Raw genomic sequence first — 19,541 nt, 5'->3', positions numbered from 1 at the left:
TGCTACAACTGTCTCCCACCTCGTCTGAATGAAGCCTCATATATGATTTGGGAAAGTCTAACCAAAAACTGCTACCACAGCAAGAAATTTTGAAAAGGTCAGTCCTTCCGCTTTTAACTCATAATTACAGGAGGAGGCTCTGAAATGGCGAGGATGAGATGGGCTCAGAGGACGGAGTCTCACCCGATTTCCTGTTCCTCTCCACGAATAACACGGAGTTTGCGGAAAAACGAGAGGGACACGAGGGCGTAGGAACGTCGCACTGTCAGGTAGCCAGTGATCTCCTCCAGCTGGCCCAGGCTGGCCTCCAGTTCAGCTGCTATGTTGTCTACAGAAAACCAAAAGACACACGCCTTTAAAGTGATTTCAGCAGCATACTTGGTACAAAAGCTCTCAGACGGTTTTTCATTGGCAACAAACTGTCCTCTACTGTCTGTGCTCTCAAATTTGGGTAAATTGTTTTTTCCAATTTCAAATACCAGAAGCATAAAAGTTGTGAAATGATGCACTGATATTTATTTACTTTGGTATGGGAACTTCTGTGTCTAATTGCTAAGGTTCAAGTTCAATGTACTGTATTAGCATTGTCTGCGTTTTATCTACATGGATTTTTTGTTGTTCAAATAGTTCAAATTTCTTACATACGCCACAATACCCCTCTTGGGAATTACTGTCTTGTTTTCTGGTAGGTTTCACAGTTGTGGCCTTTATTTTTACGTTGTTCTTTGGTCGACTGACTTGCTTGAGTGTGTGTAACGTGCAGCTCTCTTTGCTGTTATCTGTTACCAAACAAATCGCAGACACTCACTTCCTCCCCGCAGGTTGATGACCAGGCTCCCGTTGAGAACAGTGCAGCCTCGCAAAGCCTGGGCAGCGGTGACAGAGTCCACAGTCTTCAGACCCATGCACACCTTAGGACAGAGCCCTGCACAGGGAGTGCAGTTAAGTCTGTTGAACAAAGGGGAAATAAACACCGATTAAGAAACTGTTCAAGACAATGTGTCTGCATGATAAGAATGTGTGTTAGTGTCACAAGTTAGACCTTGGAGATGCCATAGAAGCACAATGAGCTGAAAGATGCTAAAAACTTCTGCAGAGCTTAAGGGGAACTGCAGAGTCTGGTGATAAGTCTCTTAACTACATAACTACATAACTACAAGTGATGTCTTTCACAAACAAGTAGCCATTTGATCTACTGTTACATGAAAATATTGATCATAGCTGCTTTAAATAAGCCCCTGGCTGCACTGCATGCATAACGAAAACAAGTAAACTTCACTCACTCTTTCGAATGGCAGCTTGAACTTTTGTTTTGTTTTAACTAAAAGTGAACTAACCCGAATGCTTGACCTTCACAACCGAGCTAAACGACCTGGCTTACGTAATGTTTTCATAACAAGTCTCTCCTCATAACAGGTATATGGTGCTGCCTTTGTGTGCCAACCATATTAACCTATTTCCTGAGACGCCATCTGTACAATCTGCACAGTTATAATGCGGCAAAGTGCAAACTTTGATGAGGTAAAATCCAAAGTACACAGCGATCTCTGCAGCCGCTCAGATTCACACAACAGCCTAATAAGACATCTTTCAGCAGAGACACATGCTGCACTGAACATTTTTTTGACTGTTTCAAATTGAGCGGATTAAGGCAAAGATTAGGACAATGACCCCGAGCAAAAAGCCCATCACTGTCTAAGTACTACATGTGTTAAAAGTATTTTTTGCCGCTGGCTGGTTTATGAGGTGAGAATGACTGTGTTCAGCAACAGTTGAGTAAGTTGGCAGGGCCATTACAGAAGGATGAGGTATTTCTTTTGTGAATGCCAAATAATGGAAGTGGGTGGCAGCTAATGTGTTAAAGTTTTTATTGCATTGTATAAATACGAGATGAATATAAAACATAAGCATGCATTGTTGTAGTAGCCATGTCGTACTTGTAAATGAGATTACTGAAAACTTTCAACAATAAAACAAAATTTCCACATAACACAAAGGCCTCCCATAAAAAATAAATAAATTAAAAAAAAAAAAGGATAAAAAAAGTGTGTCTGTGTCCTGTAAATAAAATAAGGTTATTGCCATTGTTTCTTTATGTGGTTCATAACTTCTCTGATCTATCTTGACCTTCTTCCCCCTCCCCAGTGCCATATCTGCACTTTCAGCCTAGACAGTCATAACGCCATGGCAGTACGCCGCTTATCCACAGAGCACTTTCATTTCCACAGCTTAGTTTAAAGCCAGCAACGGGAGTGAGATGCCATAGAGAAGCGATGAGCAATAAGGGGAACAGAAAGAGAGGCAGTGTGGAAAGGCGGAGATATGAGTACAACTGGGTTCACCACAGGTCAATAGTAGCTCAAAGGTTTAGATGAGTAAGATTGTTGATTTAAACCCTTGGCCACATCGGCAGATCAACATCTGAGGCTCCTGCTGACTAAAGTTGTTACACAGAAGATTTGAAGTGTGGAGCTCTTCATTAGACAATACTACCTCCACTTCAAGATATGAAAAGCTGCATAACTCAAATGTTTGATTTATTATAATAAATCAGAGAACTTTAATTCTTGTAGCTTTAAGCTCCTATTTGGATATTGGAGCCTTCTTTTTCTACTTTCAAGCATTGGACCTGCTGGGCTGAAAAAGAAAATCAGTGGCACTCTTTCCTTCTCATTAATCACTGGGATGCAGTTGAACAAGTACTTCACCCTAATCTGCTCCAGTGAAGCTGGATCTGAGTTCCACTAGAAACCTCTCAGGTGTAAATGTACAGTGCGTAACTTGATGAATGTGAAGCTGCATGTGGCTCAAATGGAGATTATGTGCTTGGCAAACTCAGTGGATAAATAAAGGCTGAAAACACACATGATGACACAAACACCGCAGCAGTCGCGCAGCCACTTTTCCTTGTCATCACGGTTGTCAGTGACAGACTGTCTGGACTACGCGGTTTCTTGCCAGACAGACTCTCTATTTCTTTGCAGCCAGCCACAGGGAGTCAAGGCACAGCACCCCAGGGGACTGACAGACTGTCCTGAATGTCTCGGACTCCTGTGGTGTTTAACAGCGAGCCAGTCAACTAGCCGTGTTGTAACAAAAGACAACAGGTCTTGAAAGATCCAGCTGCGGTTTCAACTTCTGCCTAAGCAGAATGATTAGGGCTGTTTTGGAGTGTCTGTTCTTGCAGGCACACCCACACTAATCAACAAGCCTGTCACGGTCAATGAAGGTGTCAAAGGGATGAAGGTCATTGGCAGGCCAGCACAAGTACAACACCCGTCTTTAGAGAGGGAAGTCTGTGCGGATGCAGCTACAAAGATACATGCATAACAGGTTGTAAACTGCACATTTACAGACAGGGGAACACATTTGCCTATAGCTTGCACACTGCAATGCAGACACCAGCGGTAGGTAAACAACCTTCAATTTTGTGCAGCAAGTGGGCGACTAAAAAAAATGCAGCAGATGGATACGGAGTCAAAATCAGAAACACAGATGTGCCAGCCTTCCTACTGCGCTGCACCACTTTGACCCAGCTGTCTGCAGTCTCACTTACACATACAAAAGAAGCGTATGTGCACATAGTGCACAGAGCACCGTCTGACCTTCAGCTCCTGCACTGTCATTCTGTGCTACAAAAACAGTGACAAAAGCAGAACTAGTATGTTTTTTTTGCATGTAACAATATATATTTTTTTTTTTTTTTTAATTTAACATGCCAGTACTTTTTTCTTTCATTGAAATTCTTGTTATCCGTTTTCTTTTCTCAACATTATGAAGGGTGGTGGGATCTGTTGTTGCTATTAGGGCTGCATCTGACAACTATTGTCAGTATCAGTTTATCAGCTGATTATCTCCTCAATTAATTGATTAGTCTATGCAACATTAACAATGGCCAAAAAATGCCATGCACAATATCTCCAAGAGCAAAGTGACATCTCTAAAGGTCTTGTTTTGTTGGACCAGCAGTCAAAAACAAACAATATTCAATTATGATACACAACAAAGGAAAGCATTAAACCAGATATCTGAGATGCTGAAGAACTGAACGATGCAACTACTTTACTAATTGATTAGCAAAGTAGTTGCTGATTAATTTTCTGTTGATAATCTAATCAGTTAATTAACTACTTGCTACAGCTTTAGTTACTGTCCTCGTAATGTTCAATGGAGGATCATTTGCTCTTAATGGACTGCTAAATGACATCCTTTGTGTCTGTTAGAAGATAAAAATCAAAAATAACGTGCCCTCACAAATAAAGACGATTACCCATTTTGATCGGAGCCTGCGAGTCAAACCCACCAATCAGGTCTTACACAGTAATCAAGTGATTAAAGTCTCTTTAATAATAATAATCTTTCTGTAATAGGCCAAATGCATTTATAAATTAAAGCACTGTTTTTATTTTTAGCTCCCTAAACCGGTACGTTTTAAGGGAAATTGGACACATGTAGAAGAATCAACAGGTTGACAAGCTCCTACAGTTTGTAAAGCCATTGGATTAAATTCTGACCTGTACACGTGTTTGTGTGTGTGCGTGAAGAATATTTAGCCAGCGTCACTGATCAAACATTGTTCCTTCAGGCCATTAAGAGCCCATCAGACCGTCATGCGCGTCCACTTACGAGGAGGAGTTGACGGTCGTGTAGCCGGAGGGACACTCAGAGATGCAGGCACCGTTGTGGATTACGTACTCATGGCAGTCTGGGTTTTTGCTGCGCTCCTTCTCCCGCTTGCATCTGTTGTGGAGATCCTGGCAGAAGGCAAAGGAGACGCAGCGCCACCCCTTGTAGGTGAAGTGGTTTTCAGGGCAGCGCTCGACACAGTTACCGTCATGCTGGAGGCCGCGACAGGCCACGCAGTGACTGGCTGAGTTGGGCTTCAGGCAGCCGCCCAGGCACTGGTCGTGGCAGCACTGGTCTTCCTTGGTGCAGGCCCGGTGTTTGCACTGAACAGGACACACTGCAGGTAGGAGAAGAAGAACAATGTCAGGTTAGGGAGGGAGTTCCTCACACGAAACCAAGGTGAGTCATATGAAAGAAAGGGTTACGTAATAAGGTTCCAGTTTGAGGTGCAGGAAGAGAGGCACAGGAAACAGGAGCTTATCACCCAGAGGACATAGGTGATTTTAATCAGTGCCATGACAAATGACAGTAGGTCTCTAAACATGTAACTCTACAAAAATCTCATATGGTCATATTTCTCTGTCAGCAGGAGTCAAATCCATCCTCACTGCACTTGCCAGCAGTCCAGAGGACCATCTGCCATTGGCCAACAAGCATACTGAACACAAACAGCAGGGGTCCAACACTGGTTGACAAAGACGGGCACTTATCCAGAAGGCTTGGTGAAAGTGAGACAGAGAGGAAAGAAAACGATTTGACACAGTATTTTGCAAGTGAAACACGTGCAAGATGGCTTTGCTCGTTTTCGTAGATTTAAAGCTCGTTTAATGGACTAACAAAACAGTACTGTATATTGGGCAAAAGCTATTGCATAAGAGCTGGGAAACATGGGAAAAAAACATAATAATGAGAAGACATTTTTCTGATATAAGCACATATCACAACATCTGCTTAGATATGGAAAATCCCACATCAAAGTGCCTTGTTGATTAGTGCTGAATCAACAGAAAATACATTGATTAACTGGTTTTAACTTTTAACTTTGATCTTCATTCAAAAATAACAGTTTAAAATATTTTTTTTCAAACAGTTATTCTATCATTCCTGCGGTCCCATTGGATTTATTTGCAGCTCTGTATCCACTTCACATTTTTCTGCCTGTGAGTTTCCATTAAGAAGATTTCTTCATAAATTACTAACCACTGGTCCTTTGTCCAAACTAGCTTTTTTACTTGCTTTTAACAGTATTTTAAGCAAATACCCATTGGTCAAAGACATTGCATAAAGTACAATACAACTCATAGGGATCTTATAGCCATATTTCATTTATTGAACAAAAATGATAAATATTGATTGGTTCCAGTTTTTGAACTGCTGCTTTTCTTCATTTCATATAATTGTAAATTGAATATTTTTAGGTGTGTAGGTGGTGGTTGAACAAAACTAGAGATCTGAGCTTGAGGAAACTAGCACTAACGTTATTATAAGATGAAATCATTATTATAGATTAACCAAAAATACATAAGAAATCAACTGATGATGAAAATAATCCTCAATTGAAGCCCTATAGTTGATGTAGACGTCATACGGCACTTCATCATCTCATGATATCAAAATAATCTCACTACATCATTACAGTGACACATAATAAACACTGATGCACTGCTAGCCTCTTGACTGTCATAATCACGGTATAAACAAGCCACAAATCACCTCAAGGAGCTGCACAAAATTTAAGCCAAGGCCTCTTTCCTGCAACAAGGACACACAAGCTCCTTGTGAGCACGCGGAAAAAACACTTACAGAAAGATATAGTGTCCTGACAGTCACACAAACATGCAAACAAAGGTTCAGTGGTGTTTCTGGGACGTTAACACCTTCAACTAAGGATAAAGACACAAGTCTGTAGGTTGGCTGTGCATACGTCTGCATGTGTGTCCGCCTGTAAATAAACGCGTTACATAACAGACTCTCAGGATTGGCAGGGGTGTGTGTGTGTCAGTCTACCACAGTTTATATGTGCGTGTGTGTGTTGTTGTCTCACTGTAGGTGTGAGGACAAGTGTGCAAGGATAGGTGGAGGCTTGACCTGTCTGCTGAGATTAGCCTCTCATCCACAAGGGCCAGATTAAGATGGTTCAGCAGCACAGGAAATAATGAGTTGTTGAGGTTAGGGGCAGGTTACAGGTCAGGTCGTAAATATGTGAGCATGCAAGTCTTTTATAGGTCAGAACAAACATTTAACCATGTAAAGCAAGACCACATTTGGGTGCCACACTACCAATTACGAAATACAATGAATCTCAATAATCTGTTATTCTTTGCAACTCTCTTAACTCTCTATTGTTAAGAATGACTCAGTGAGCATGTGTCCAAAACTGCTTGGCTTCATTAGTGTCATGAGGTCAGCCCTTAAACGAACAAAACAACATGGACCCCCTGTCCTCTCACATTAACAGAGGTACGCTCCTAAAGCGCATGAAGAGTGTATGTTTGGGGAGGGCAGCAGCAATATGAGAATGGCAGTGAGGGGGGGGAAGCTAAAGGGGGCAGAGTGCGAGAAAAACAAATGATATAACCACCTTTTATCTGCGTCAGTCTGCTAGTCTAAATAATCTACCCCACAATGGGATTTACAAACAGTACCGAAGATGATTTCCAACCCTAAAAAACAAAAATTGCATCTAATTTTCCTTCCATTTCCAAAGTTCATTTCAAAAGCTGCCCTTCAACTTTTCCTCATATGCATGTACGCACAAATATGCACGCACACACACACACACACACACACACACACACACACACACACACACACACACACACACACACACACGTACACACAAAAGCTTTGCTGTCTGCTCTCAGTGACTCCTGATCCTGCAGCAGGGCTCCATGCCGGAGCACAGGCCCAGCAGCAGATCCACCCTCAGCCTTAGCCAATGTGTTGGCTAGCTGTAGAAGCTAGCCATTCAAATGGCCTCTCCCATCTCCAAGGAAGACAGGCACACGGTTTAACCCTTTGTGTTCCTCTCCCTTCTCTTCCCTCCCAGCCAGTCAGACAGCAGCAGGAGCAGCAATTGGAGGAATGCAAAAAACCGACACGAGAGCCACATAGTAACAGGCTGGGGCCGAAGTAAAGTGAGCTGCACTGCACTACTCTCTCAGTCTTCTCACTCCCACGAAGCGGCTGCTTTTATGCTAAGCTAAAGCACAAGTAGTGTTATTAAGTCATACTAAGTACTTTTGGTTTCTCACTGTCATGCACATACACCTTTGCTGGACAGACGGAAGAACACCGCCCTCCAGCAAAATATCAGAATTTTTATTCAGAAGTCCTTTTTGAGAGAAACGTGGTGCTCTCTGTAGAGTTGGGTTCAAACTCCCGCTGCGTCGACTGAACAGCTCTGTGCCTCGGGTGATGCACCATGCCTCATCATGTCTACAACTCATTAGGAGTTTTTACAGACTTCATTGGCCCTGGAACAGCTGAAAATTTTCCATCCAGATCGAGATGTGTTTGAACAACTGACAAACTGACTGAAATTAGTTTAACACTAAAGTAATTCCAAACACTTTGTTGATCTGTTTTTTTTCCAGTGTCAAATATGTTTTTGAATCATGTCTGGTAAAAAATATTTTCCTCCTAAACAGATGTAGATCATTTTGGATGATTTTGAAGTGAAATCCATCAAATGTTGCAGCAGGCCGGACAAAACAACACATATGAGGACCTCATCTTTGGCTCTCAGAATTCGTGATGTGCATTTTCACCTTTTATAGGCTAAATAATTAACTGATTAATCATAGAAATGATTGATAGATTAACAGGTAACGTTGCAGCCCTACACTGAGGCTTATCTTGGTTTAAATGGGACTGAAATGATCAGATTATTAATGGATAAATTGATAAACAATAAAATAAATCTTTGTAATGGCTTAATTGTTTCAGTTCTTTGATCAAGCAGGTTCCAGATTTTCTACTTTTCTCTGTTTTATATAATCTTATCTAATCTTTTTTGTTTAGGACAACATTTATTTTCACTTTTTTGACATTTCAATCAGACAAAACGAATAACTGATAATGGAAAAAAAATTGTTAGTTGCAACTTTACACTTTTACACGTTTAGGTGTAAATGTTACATGTCTGATGTTTGAACAGCAGCACCGGTGCATGCACAAAAAAAACAAAAAAACAGAGGTTAATGCGGGTCAGTCCATTTCAGTGACTGATGTCAAGCTTCAGACATGTGCTGAGTGCCACCTGAGAGAACAAGCGGGCAACCACTTTCATGAAGCACCAAAACAAACCACTCACTGTCCAAAAGATTTGCACAGTTCACTTTGCCAGCAGATGACTTGGCCACGTCTGCTGAGCTGAAATCAATGCTGGTAGTTGATCCTAAATTAGCAGTATTATTCACTCTCGGACATCACAGCGGCTTTTATATTACAAACAACGGTGACCACACCGAAGGAGATAGACTTGTTTCTTTTGTGCTTGTCAGAAATGTTTTCAAGGCTGAGACCCTGAGGACCTTTGAGCGGGGGGCCACCCCAAGCCATCTCTGATCTCCCAGAGTGAGGAGGACGCTGAGGAGGCTGTTTGGGGGAGTTTGTCATTCTTTCCTTAAAAACATGCAAATCTCTAAATACAGGCCCAGTTTTTTTTCATCATTATTATTGTAGACCCTGCAGCTAACACAGTTCACAAAGAGCAGAGGTCTTTTCTCAGTTTGGTCTGTGTCAATTCGTTCTGCTTAGCTTGAGTTCGGTCTTGTCAGCATCTCCACTACTTATCTTCTATTTGTGCAGAGTAAAATCACTTGACAACAGTAAATCAATGGGGTTTTTGGGAGACAAGTGCTGAGTCAGCAGTTGGATTTAGGTCTGTTCATGACTGGATACGGCTTTTAAAAGAAAAAAAAAAGTCTTGAGGCTGAATGTGTGTCTCTGAACTCTTTATCCTTTATTACGGTGGTTTTCTCTGGCGCACTGGCCAGGGCCTGTCTGATCTCCTGTCATGCAGTTTGTGCAAAGTGCAGCAGGATCACATGGAGGCTGAGGAGCAGCGCTGCAGAAACGCCTGGCTCTTTATCTCATTAGCAGACGATTCATATGGATGAGGCGGGGCCAGAGTCACATAATGACACGCTCAATCCCCGGCGCTCGATATGGTCAACAACAACAAAGTAACACTACTCCAGGCTACAGCGTGACAGAGAAGAATACACCCTGTTAGGGCGATGCCAGCTTGGACGAGGGAGGTGACGAAACAGATCTGTACAGCCTGCCAGCCAACGCCAAGCTTCAACAACGTGGGGTGTCAAAAAGGCAGAAAGAATCCACATCGCTTGCATGGAATGACTCATACAGTTCACAACAGTTCCTTGTCCGCTGCTCTGGACTGTTCTGCAACCAACTCTCTAAGTATACGAAGAGTTTCCTATCTTTGTTGTTTCTACCAACATTAAAATGCACACCAGTAAGCAATTAGTAATGAGTTCATACAGGCAACATGGATTGTACAAAATGACACTGTGCCCTAAAACTCAGGGATTTCTGCCTAAATTTAAGAGCCTCAGTACTTTTCATTAACCACAATCCTCCCTAAAATCATTTTGTGGTGAGTTTTTCCAGGTTCCTTTTAAGGCAGTGATGAAACAACAGCATATTCAGGCGTTTTGTGTTGAGATCATATTAGACCCCAGAAAATGCCAAACAGGACTGTGGTGGTGCGCTGGTTGGTAATTAAAATTCCACGGCCATGACAAGGGTAGTATTTAGTTTCTTATGAAAGAAAGTTTTTGCTGAAGGCCCAGAAGAGAAGAATCTGAGTAAGAACAAATAAAGTGCTATTGAAAATGGTGATCTTGCAATGTTTCCACACTTTTGATATTTTTTAGGACCAACTGACAGAATAAGAGAGCAGCAAGTTGAGTACAGAATTAACTACCAAAATTCTACCTTGAAGTTTGATATACATTTCAAATATGACTTGGATTGCTTCGCACTCGCTGACCGGATATTTAGGGATGATGACGTCATGCAAGAGTTACAAAAAAGGCAAAAAGGAAGGGACAAAGAAAAAGAACGAATTTGCTGGTGTAGTAAATACATATGGAGGAACTAATGACTTGTCATTTTTGAATAATCCTTAGTCAATCAAATGTCATAAAAGAGTAAACAACATGGTGACACTTTCAAATTGCTTCCAAAAAAAAAGAAGATATTCAATTTGCAATATAACAGAGGAAAACAGTTCGTTTCCACTAACAAAACAAAACTTTGTGTCAAGCCATAAAGAGCTTAATCAACTAATTGTCTCAACACAAAATGCAGAAGTAACAGCCAAAGCAACATCTAAGTATAATAACCAGTGGTTATTGCTCATTAACCCATCTGCATACAGCTGCTATATCCACTACGGGAAATTTTTAACAAAGACACATATGCAAATTTAAGCTTGCACAATAAATAATTACTTTTGATGCTTGCACTTTCTAATGGTTGTTCCCGACCAGCTACTACATTTGTTTCTGTTGGACACACACAGGTTTTGTTACCACAGACCTGCTGGTACAAGTTCACCCACCTGTCCGCAGGGCTGAACCTGTGACTCATTCACAGCAACAATGTTTTTTAATCCATTCGCTGAAACATCAGAACTGATGGCTCAAAGTCATTTATTCTGCTTGGTGGATTTTTCTGGGAAACGGTTTTGGAAGAAAACATTTTTTTTTGCATCAATTAATCAGGAGTGTGACATCTGAGTAAAATCTCAATAAATGCAAATAACTGACCACGCCCAAGGATATTTAATTACACAATTAATTAATGACTTTGTTATGACTCAAACAGCCCCAGGCTTTGTTGACTGAAGGCAAACAAGATTAACATCTGAATCAAATTGTGCAGATGATGAGAGAAAAGCTGCAAAGTTGTTTGGAGGGCCTGAAGACATAAAGGACAGGAATTAATTAAAAGCTGAAAACAGCTAACAAAAGAGCTGAAATGAATCACTGACTGACAGAAAACGTACCATTTTTAATTGATAAATGACTGAATTGATTCATCAAACAAAAATAACCAACGCTCTCGTTTCCAGCATCTCAGATGTGAAGGTTTGTTCTTTTTTTGTGTGTGTTTTAAATCATTGTAGAGCTAAAATGATTAGTCAATTATTTGATTATTTGATTAATTGATAAATTGGCTGAGAGAAAATGAATCTGCAGCCATTTTAATAACTGATGAATAGTGTGATTCATTTTCCAAGCAAAACTGCTTAACATTTGCTCATTTCAGCGTCTCAAATGAGAGTACTTGCTGGTTTATACGAGTGCTACTGGTAAACCAAATATCTTTTGGTTTTGGACAGTCAGTCAGACTAAACGCAACATCAAATACGTTACTTTTGTCTCTGGGAAATTGTTAGTTGCAGACCTTTATCACTGTAAATGATTGTTTTAGGGCTTTGGACTGTTGGTCAGATAAAACAAGCAATTCAAACATGTCATCTTGTGATGCACATTAATTACTGGGTTAGGACATTTTATATGCATGATTGACTAATTGACAATAACTGACAGATTAATGCATAATGAAAATAATAGTTGCAGCCCTTAAACTAAGAAAATAGATAAAGAGGATATGAGATTCACCCGATATGAGCCAACACTTTTCTTTTTTATTGTTTTTGTTTTAAAGCAAATGAAAGCATGAACACGTGTCACTGACTTAGTCACATGGACACAGGCAGATGTCAGTCAGGACCGAAAATGAATATTGTGACGTCTAAATATTATGAAATACAGATAAGTAACAATAAAGACACGGAAGCAACCCGTCATCAATCCAATTCAAATTAAAGCGTCAAGGAAAAGATCAATACTGTGGCCTAAATGTGATTTAAAAAAAAAAAGTGGTGGCTAATGACATGGGATTATTTGTCTCATTTTTTTCCTGGTAACCCCTTGTCAGCTGGTCTGACTCAGCAGCAGCAAGGCTTTGGCTGAGATGACTCGGGCAGCAACAGGAACCGTAAACAATTTCATTAACCGGCCCTGGCCTTCGTTAATAGGACGAAAACACACAAACAACATGGGAAAGCACTTTTTGTTTTTAATGTTACCCTGCCACCGCTGTCATCTGAAGGCAGGATATCCAGTTTGTTCGTGACTGGAATAGAAATGATAAAACACTGCGCACTCATTGATGGGCAATTACACTGCCTGTTCGACATGCAAATGACGCACACCACGGCCTCGAATCTTCATTTCCTTCCAGGGTTCAGTGTCAGGCTGAGACAATGACTACCTCGGTGACTCTGTGACTTTGACTACGTGTCATGACATCAAAACCATTTATGTCATTTATGCAGCGTCACATCGCCCTTTGTCTCTTTTAAAATCTTAATTTTAACCTGCGCCATTAATTTTCTCACTTAGAGTTCAGCGGCCCACAGAAAGAAATAAGAAATGTGAGCAGGGAGAAAGTGATCACAATACCAGAGTCACAGAGGAAGGTCTGTTTTATCCACTTCTATGAGAAATTGGGAGTTTCTTCAATGTAGCAAATGATTTAGGGCTTTTTCTTTCCTAATTCTAGTTAATTTATTTATCAAAGGACAGTAAGAAAGCCACAGGTATTGCTGTTTGTTTTGTTTTTTTAAATCTACATCAGGAACAGGTTATGTGAGATACAAAAAATCTGGGAAGTAAACGTGACCAGTGAGAACTCCAACTATAAAAGAGTAATCCAGTGATTTAGCATCATACTCCTCGTGACGGACATCTTAAAAAAAAAAAAAAAAAAAAAAAAAAAAAGAACCAGAGATAAAATCTTATTTCTTCTGCGCACCTTCTACCTTATCAAAACCTGGTGCCTACATTACCCACAATGCAACTCAACTGCTGACAGTTGAGTTGGAGATTCGGGTGTGTTATTCCAGTAGCAGCTAAAGCCTCTGGCCAGGCAGAGATCTGGTAAACTCTCTTCTTTCTCACTCCACACCCTCAGATTCTTTTATTTTCATATTTTCAAACTTGTAGTTTTCAGCCTCATTTATGACAAACAAAGCATCAAATCCTTGCATTTGAGAGTCTGGAACTTATGTTTAACTGACTAATTCATTTTCTATTGATTGACTAATCAATCAGTCGACTAATCATTGCAGCAATTTTTTATTTGCAGCTCTACTTTATATACTTTACTTTACTTTCCCCACACACACAACAATACTCCCCAAGACCTGTAAACAGACTTGGGTTTGTAAAATCTCACTTTTTAAAAAAAGGTGTAACAGTGGAGCCACAGTGCTGATGTTTTGAGAAATCAGTAAACATGACAGAAGGAAGAAAGCACAAAGGAACAGTCTCAAGGATTACTATTTCAAATTGTTTAGAGAATAACAGTGGTAGTTATTATTTGAGTTGTATTATAATACAAACAAAAATCTTCTATTTCAACATTTTTCAATTGATTGTTTTTTGCTTTCCTTGGAGCACAGTTAAAAAAACACTCTTTAACAACCTGTAGGGCACCAAGATGCCAAAATCAATAAGATCCGACTCTTTGAACGAGCTACCTTCAACAAAATACTATTTTCAAGAGAACCGGTGCATGATGGTTTTCATTTCTTCATTCATTTGCAACCTTGAGTGCAAAGAAAATAAAAATACTAAGGCCTGGCTCTGACCCAACAGTTCCATTTTGTGGAGTGAGGTGTTGTGATATTAGACAACAGTGATATTTTGCACTCTGAGGCGCACAGACACTCATCACTGGCCAACAGTGGAAAAAAATCTGGTACAGGTACAATAGATTCCCATGACAACACAACACATCATTTACCCAAATCACACAAACCTTCTTATTTCATAGAAAAATGACAAAACAAGCTGATAAAACATCTGGATCAAAGTTGTGCAACTAAGATAAAAAAACGTTTTCCTGTGGGTCTGATCAAACCAGCAGCAAAACAGTAGTGAGGTGTTGTAAAACGAATGGCTATGGTGAGTGTGAGCGCGTACAGCAGTGAAGAAACGCCTGTCGGCCCAGCTTTAACGAATGCCTGAAATGTCTGAGATTCCATGGGAATGGCTCCAGTAGCTGAACGGCGAGGGTTCGCAGGGTGCAGCTCCACAAGACTGAGTGCCAGAGCAGTTAAGTCAGCTCAAAGGAAAGGACTCATGGTGTGTGTGGGTGTGTGTGTGTGTGTGTGTGTGCGTGTGTGTGTGTGTGGATAGGGGGGGTCTGGATTTAGGATAGTAGAATAGCAGTCTACATACTGAACCATGAAGAGAGTAGACTGGGAAAAAAGGAGGCAGATTTTTATGACTTGTGCAGATTTGTCTGATCTCTTCTTTTTTCTCTTTTCATGATGATTACAAAGCAAACTTTTACGATAGAAATGGGACAGAATTTATAATCCAAAGATCTGCTAATTGGGTTATATGGTCTATATACAGGAGATCTATTGAAGTATTTTCTGACATTTTTGTCGTCTCACGCATTGCAATCTAGTGCATGACACGAGTACTGGGTAACACTTAAAGCTGGTTTGTATTTCAAGTTTTGCCATGGAATTAAAAACAATCATCAGCTTCAGCACAGCTGCTTTATTTTCTATCTTTGTTTCTTTTTCTTTTGCTTCCACACATTTCTGCTGAGTGTTTCAAATCTCAGCTCAAGATGATTTGATTGATGCTCCTACAGTTTTTTTCTTCATCTTTCTAACTGAGAAGCTCTTTGTAACCCTGGTCCTGAAAAGTGCTACACATATAAAGGTTTGCTTTTTTAATTTTCTGCACCAGACATAAAAAAGTTGAAATATTCGTCCATAAGCATTTGCACGATGGAGACAAATAAAGAAAGGAAAGGAATTCAAACGTGATGCCGGGGTTGTAATGCTTCTTTTGGACAGAAAAAACTACAATCTAAGAAGAAAATCTATGTCCCGTACCTTCTAAAAAACACGCTGGCCATATGTGCATGTACAGTATTTATTGTGATGGATGACGTTTGGTCGAACGCTGTGTGAGATCTCTGAATAGACGTTGCGGTCCTGTAATAAAATCACGGCAGTCAGGAAGGAAGACGTGTGACAGCAAATGCATTTTGCACATTGTGAGAAAAGTAAAGTAAGTTTGTCTGTTTTAGGGCATTTTCATTGAGCAGAACAGCTGTTAACACTCAGCATGGATGTAATGTCTTTCACAAGCTCCAGTATCCATTTTCTACCACCTTCGTTGCAGTTTGAGCACAAATTCATTTACTTCTCGCTGTTGAACAGCAAAACACTGGGCAGAAAACTACGGATTCGAGCTTTAAGGTTGAATTTTATATAGAGGACAGGGAATGAATGGGGGCCATGACAAAAATAGAAACAGTGGGAATGATTCATGGGATGGGAGAAGGACAAGGCTGGCTTGGCTTTCAAACACAGTTCATGTTTTAGAGGCAGTGCTACAGGCAATGAATACACAAACTCCACCACGCGTTTGAGATTGGCTCGCACCGGGCCCCAACATGTCAGAGACACCGAAGAGCAGCGTCCTTACACCACTGGCAGGTAAAAAGTGACCTACAGTAAAAAATGCCACTAATGAACGCAAGCCAGTGACACCAACACAATACGACTGTAGTTTCTTCAAAGTTTTGTCGTGGCAGGGGTCACTTCCATCTCAAAACAATAAAGCTCAGTCAATATCCTCCTACAATATCCTTCTATTTCCCCACAGACAGCTTTTTTTTTGTCCTCTTTCCTGCCTCGCTGACCTCCACAGGTCACCCATCAGTATTCTGGTCTCATAAAAGTGTCTGCTGCTACTGAGGCGGCACTCCAGGCCTCCGTGTCCATTCATAACCTCAGTGAGGAAGCAGACCAACAAAGACAGGAAACAATTGGGAAGAACGCTCCGTGAACTTCTATGACCAGCATTGTTCGGAGTGGAAAAGGATCGTGGTGGCGCCAGCGCTGGCCGTTGCGTGCGGGACCTGCAGCAAGGTCGACAGAGAGCAACAGCTGGGGTCAACGGTGAGGCGGGACCCATCCTCTAACCCCCGTAGTGACTGGTGACCTCGCTTTTCCTTCCGATACAGCCTGAGTGAATGACTGATGTGTTCATATCCACGATTACACCAGTGTTACTCTCCTGTTTCCTAGCAGCAAGACTAAACAATAGCTGTCCACTCCGTCTGTGCGTGCACACACGCACACAGAGGTTATTTCCCTGTGTGATTTATAATCCATGTCAGTGTTGCCCATACACAAACACACACACACACACACACACACACACACACACTGACCATGACAAATCTCCAACTCCATCTTGTGATTGGTGGACAGATGTATGTGACATGAGCCAAGAGTAAATTTAGGATCTTCATATCAAAAGGTGTGGCACAGGATCCTCACTTGACCTGACTAAAATGTGATTTATAGCAATAACCCAATTGCAACAGCCCCCATCAAACAGTTGCCCCTGTTGCCCACAGGCTACAGATGGACACATGCTACACGTGTCGAAAGTCCCAACCCATCAGAGGTTGAGGTGTCTGATAAGAGCAGTTCTCCATCTTCTGGGAGTTTATTAAATATGTAACAGATCCAAACACTGGTGAAAGCTGCTGCGGTGGCTGAGGAGGACGAGCCGCCCCCCCTCGTATGTCTCATCTCTGACAGAGGGTAGATAATTAAGATCACTTTTAATAATGAGCGTAAAATACTAGCCGTCTGGGAAATACATGCTCATTTACAGTATATTGCCCTGAGCTTGATGAAGGGCCTGCAACAGAAACTGCTCCACAAAGAGAACACAAGCCTGATTTGATTATTAGCCAGTTTTATTCCAGCAGGGATTCTGCAGGGTTGATCAAGTTAAAGTTCAGACTCTTAAAAGACTTTTTTAATATCAAATAAATCCATTTTAATACCCATTTCACAATCATACCAGCCACAGTATGAAGATGGAAAACCAGCAGGGACAATATGGCCCATTATCATTTATTATGATTTCACACTTTTGTCACTGCTTCTCAAAGTATAACAAGAGTAGACCTGAAACTCCACAAACGAGACTGAAACGCCCCGTGTGCATAATCCACTGCCACAACAATCTCACTTTTATGGCAGGCAAGAGAAAATATTGAAGACTTTTCTAAATTAAATTTAAGACTTTTTAATTATTCCTTTGCAGGGCTGAACAAATTTATATAGTTAAAAATGCATCTGTTCCCATTATGTCTATCACATGAAATGTCTTCCAGGACAAAGTTGAAGAGGTACAGTAAAAATCTATTCTATAACAAATTGAATGAACTAAATAAAAAACAATAAAGATAACACCATTGGATTTCATTTCACAGTAATCCAACTTGTGTGCAATAAAATGATTAAGAAAACTGCCTCATACTATTTCCCTTTTCCCCTAAATTTGAATAAGATGATGACTTTATATATGCAAGATTAGGGACAACCTTGAGAGCCCAGGGGTTTTATGGCACTGACCATGAACCACAACGTCCCCAGAGTCTGTTCCATATCAGTCCCCCTCTCTCTATCCCCTCATTTTCATTTCCTGTTATGTCACTACTGTCAACTCTCTAACAAAGACATAAAATGCCCCAACACACTTAATAGAGAAAAATATACAAAATTTAAGAAACATTTGATGGACAGATGGACATTTTGTCAGTGCAGTTCAGCAGTGGAAACAACAAGATCTCAAGGGGGAAACCCCTGATTTCTTATTGAATCAGAGTCAACATTTCCAGCTGCCAGCCTGTTTCAGGGCTCAGACTAACAGCTGACATCCTAACAGCTAAAAAAGCTGAGCCAAAAAGCATCACCAAAACATCATCAAATGCCCATTATCTTTAACAGAGTGGTGGTAAGAAATAGTACTTCATCAAAACGAAAACAGACTCAACAGTAATAATTCCCTTCACACCAGGTCATAATTTCAACTCAATTTTAAAAAGGAAATAAAGGCCTGTTTTGTTTTTCAACAGATTTAAAAAATAGATTTTTCAAAAATAGTCTTTGAAGGCCCGGACATATTCTGAAACAGACAGTGATACGAACATTTGTTCTGTGCAGTTGTCGTGTATGGTCTGTGTGTACAGTCTATGTGGTCACACATTTTGGGTTGTCCATGCAGAACAAACAGGCCAAGGACACGGTGATGCTTGAGCTGTAGAAGGTGGAGGAGAGGCAGACAAGTACAAGCATCCTGGAGAACCACCTGCCAGAAAGCTACGCAACACCCAGGCCAGCAGCAGTCTGGACAGTGTGTTTGATGAGATAGCAGGTGAGCAAGCATCAACATCACTGAGCAGTGCACCAGTGGGTGCTGCCGTTCAGTTAAAGACATACCTTGGGGAGACCACAACTTCTTGGGAGGACAAACCACTGCAGTACTGGGGGGGTTAACAAAGTGCAGTTCCTCACTCTGGCCCAAATGTCTCGCAGACACCTCTCAGCACCATGCAGCAGTGTGGTAAGTGAAAGTGTCACGTGTCACATATGGTAGATGAAAACAGATGATAATGCAGTGTACATTAACATGAATTAATGTGTTACAAGGTGCATTTCAGTGAAATGTGTGGCAGTGCCATGTTTGTTCAGGAAACCACATAGTTAGATGTTAAAAAGCAGCAACAGTATCATGTTGTACATTAAATCTTATACGGTCAAAAAGGGAGGAACGTCTGATGAAAATAAAGTCATTGTTAGAACTATAATCGTATAATTAAGTATCATATTGGTACTGTGTAACGGCAAGCACCCAAATGTAAGTCAGTGCATTGCTAATACTTGGGACCGAATTTGTACAAAATTTCAAAGATGACAAAGATGCTTCAGGACGATGCCTTGTATTTGCTACTATTACAGCTGTCGACATGGTGTGTGT

General features: G+C 40.9%; 1 protein-coding gene across 1 annotated transcript in view; it reads right to left on the bottom strand.

The window, feature by feature from the left end:
• Nucleotides 1–19,541, bottom strand: part of insra (insulin receptor a) — a 52,162-nt gene that overhangs the window by 17,374 nt on the left and 15,247 nt on the right. The window contains exons 3-5 of the mRNA XM_023425364.2: nt 4,627–4,963; nt 809–948; nt 184–328 (exon numbers count right to left, since the gene is read on the bottom strand). Of these exons, the coding sequence (XP_023281132.1) occupies nt 184–328; nt 809–948; nt 4,627–4,963 (622 nt within the window). The remainder of the gene's footprint in view (nt 1–183; nt 329–808; nt 949–4,626; nt 4,964–19,541) is intronic.

This window comes from Seriola lalandi, unplaced genomic scaffold (genome assembly GCF_002814215.2).
Source record: "Seriola lalandi dorsalis isolate HSWRI2012SDOR001 ecotype SW California unplaced genomic scaffold, Sedor1 jcf7180002054777, whole genome shotgun sequence".
Classification (NCBI taxonomy): Eukaryota; Metazoa; Chordata; class Actinopteri; order Carangiformes; family Carangidae; genus Seriola; species Seriola lalandi.
The sequence above is the reverse complement of the archived record's forward strand: the minus strand, read 5'-3'. Positions and strand labels throughout refer to the sequence as shown.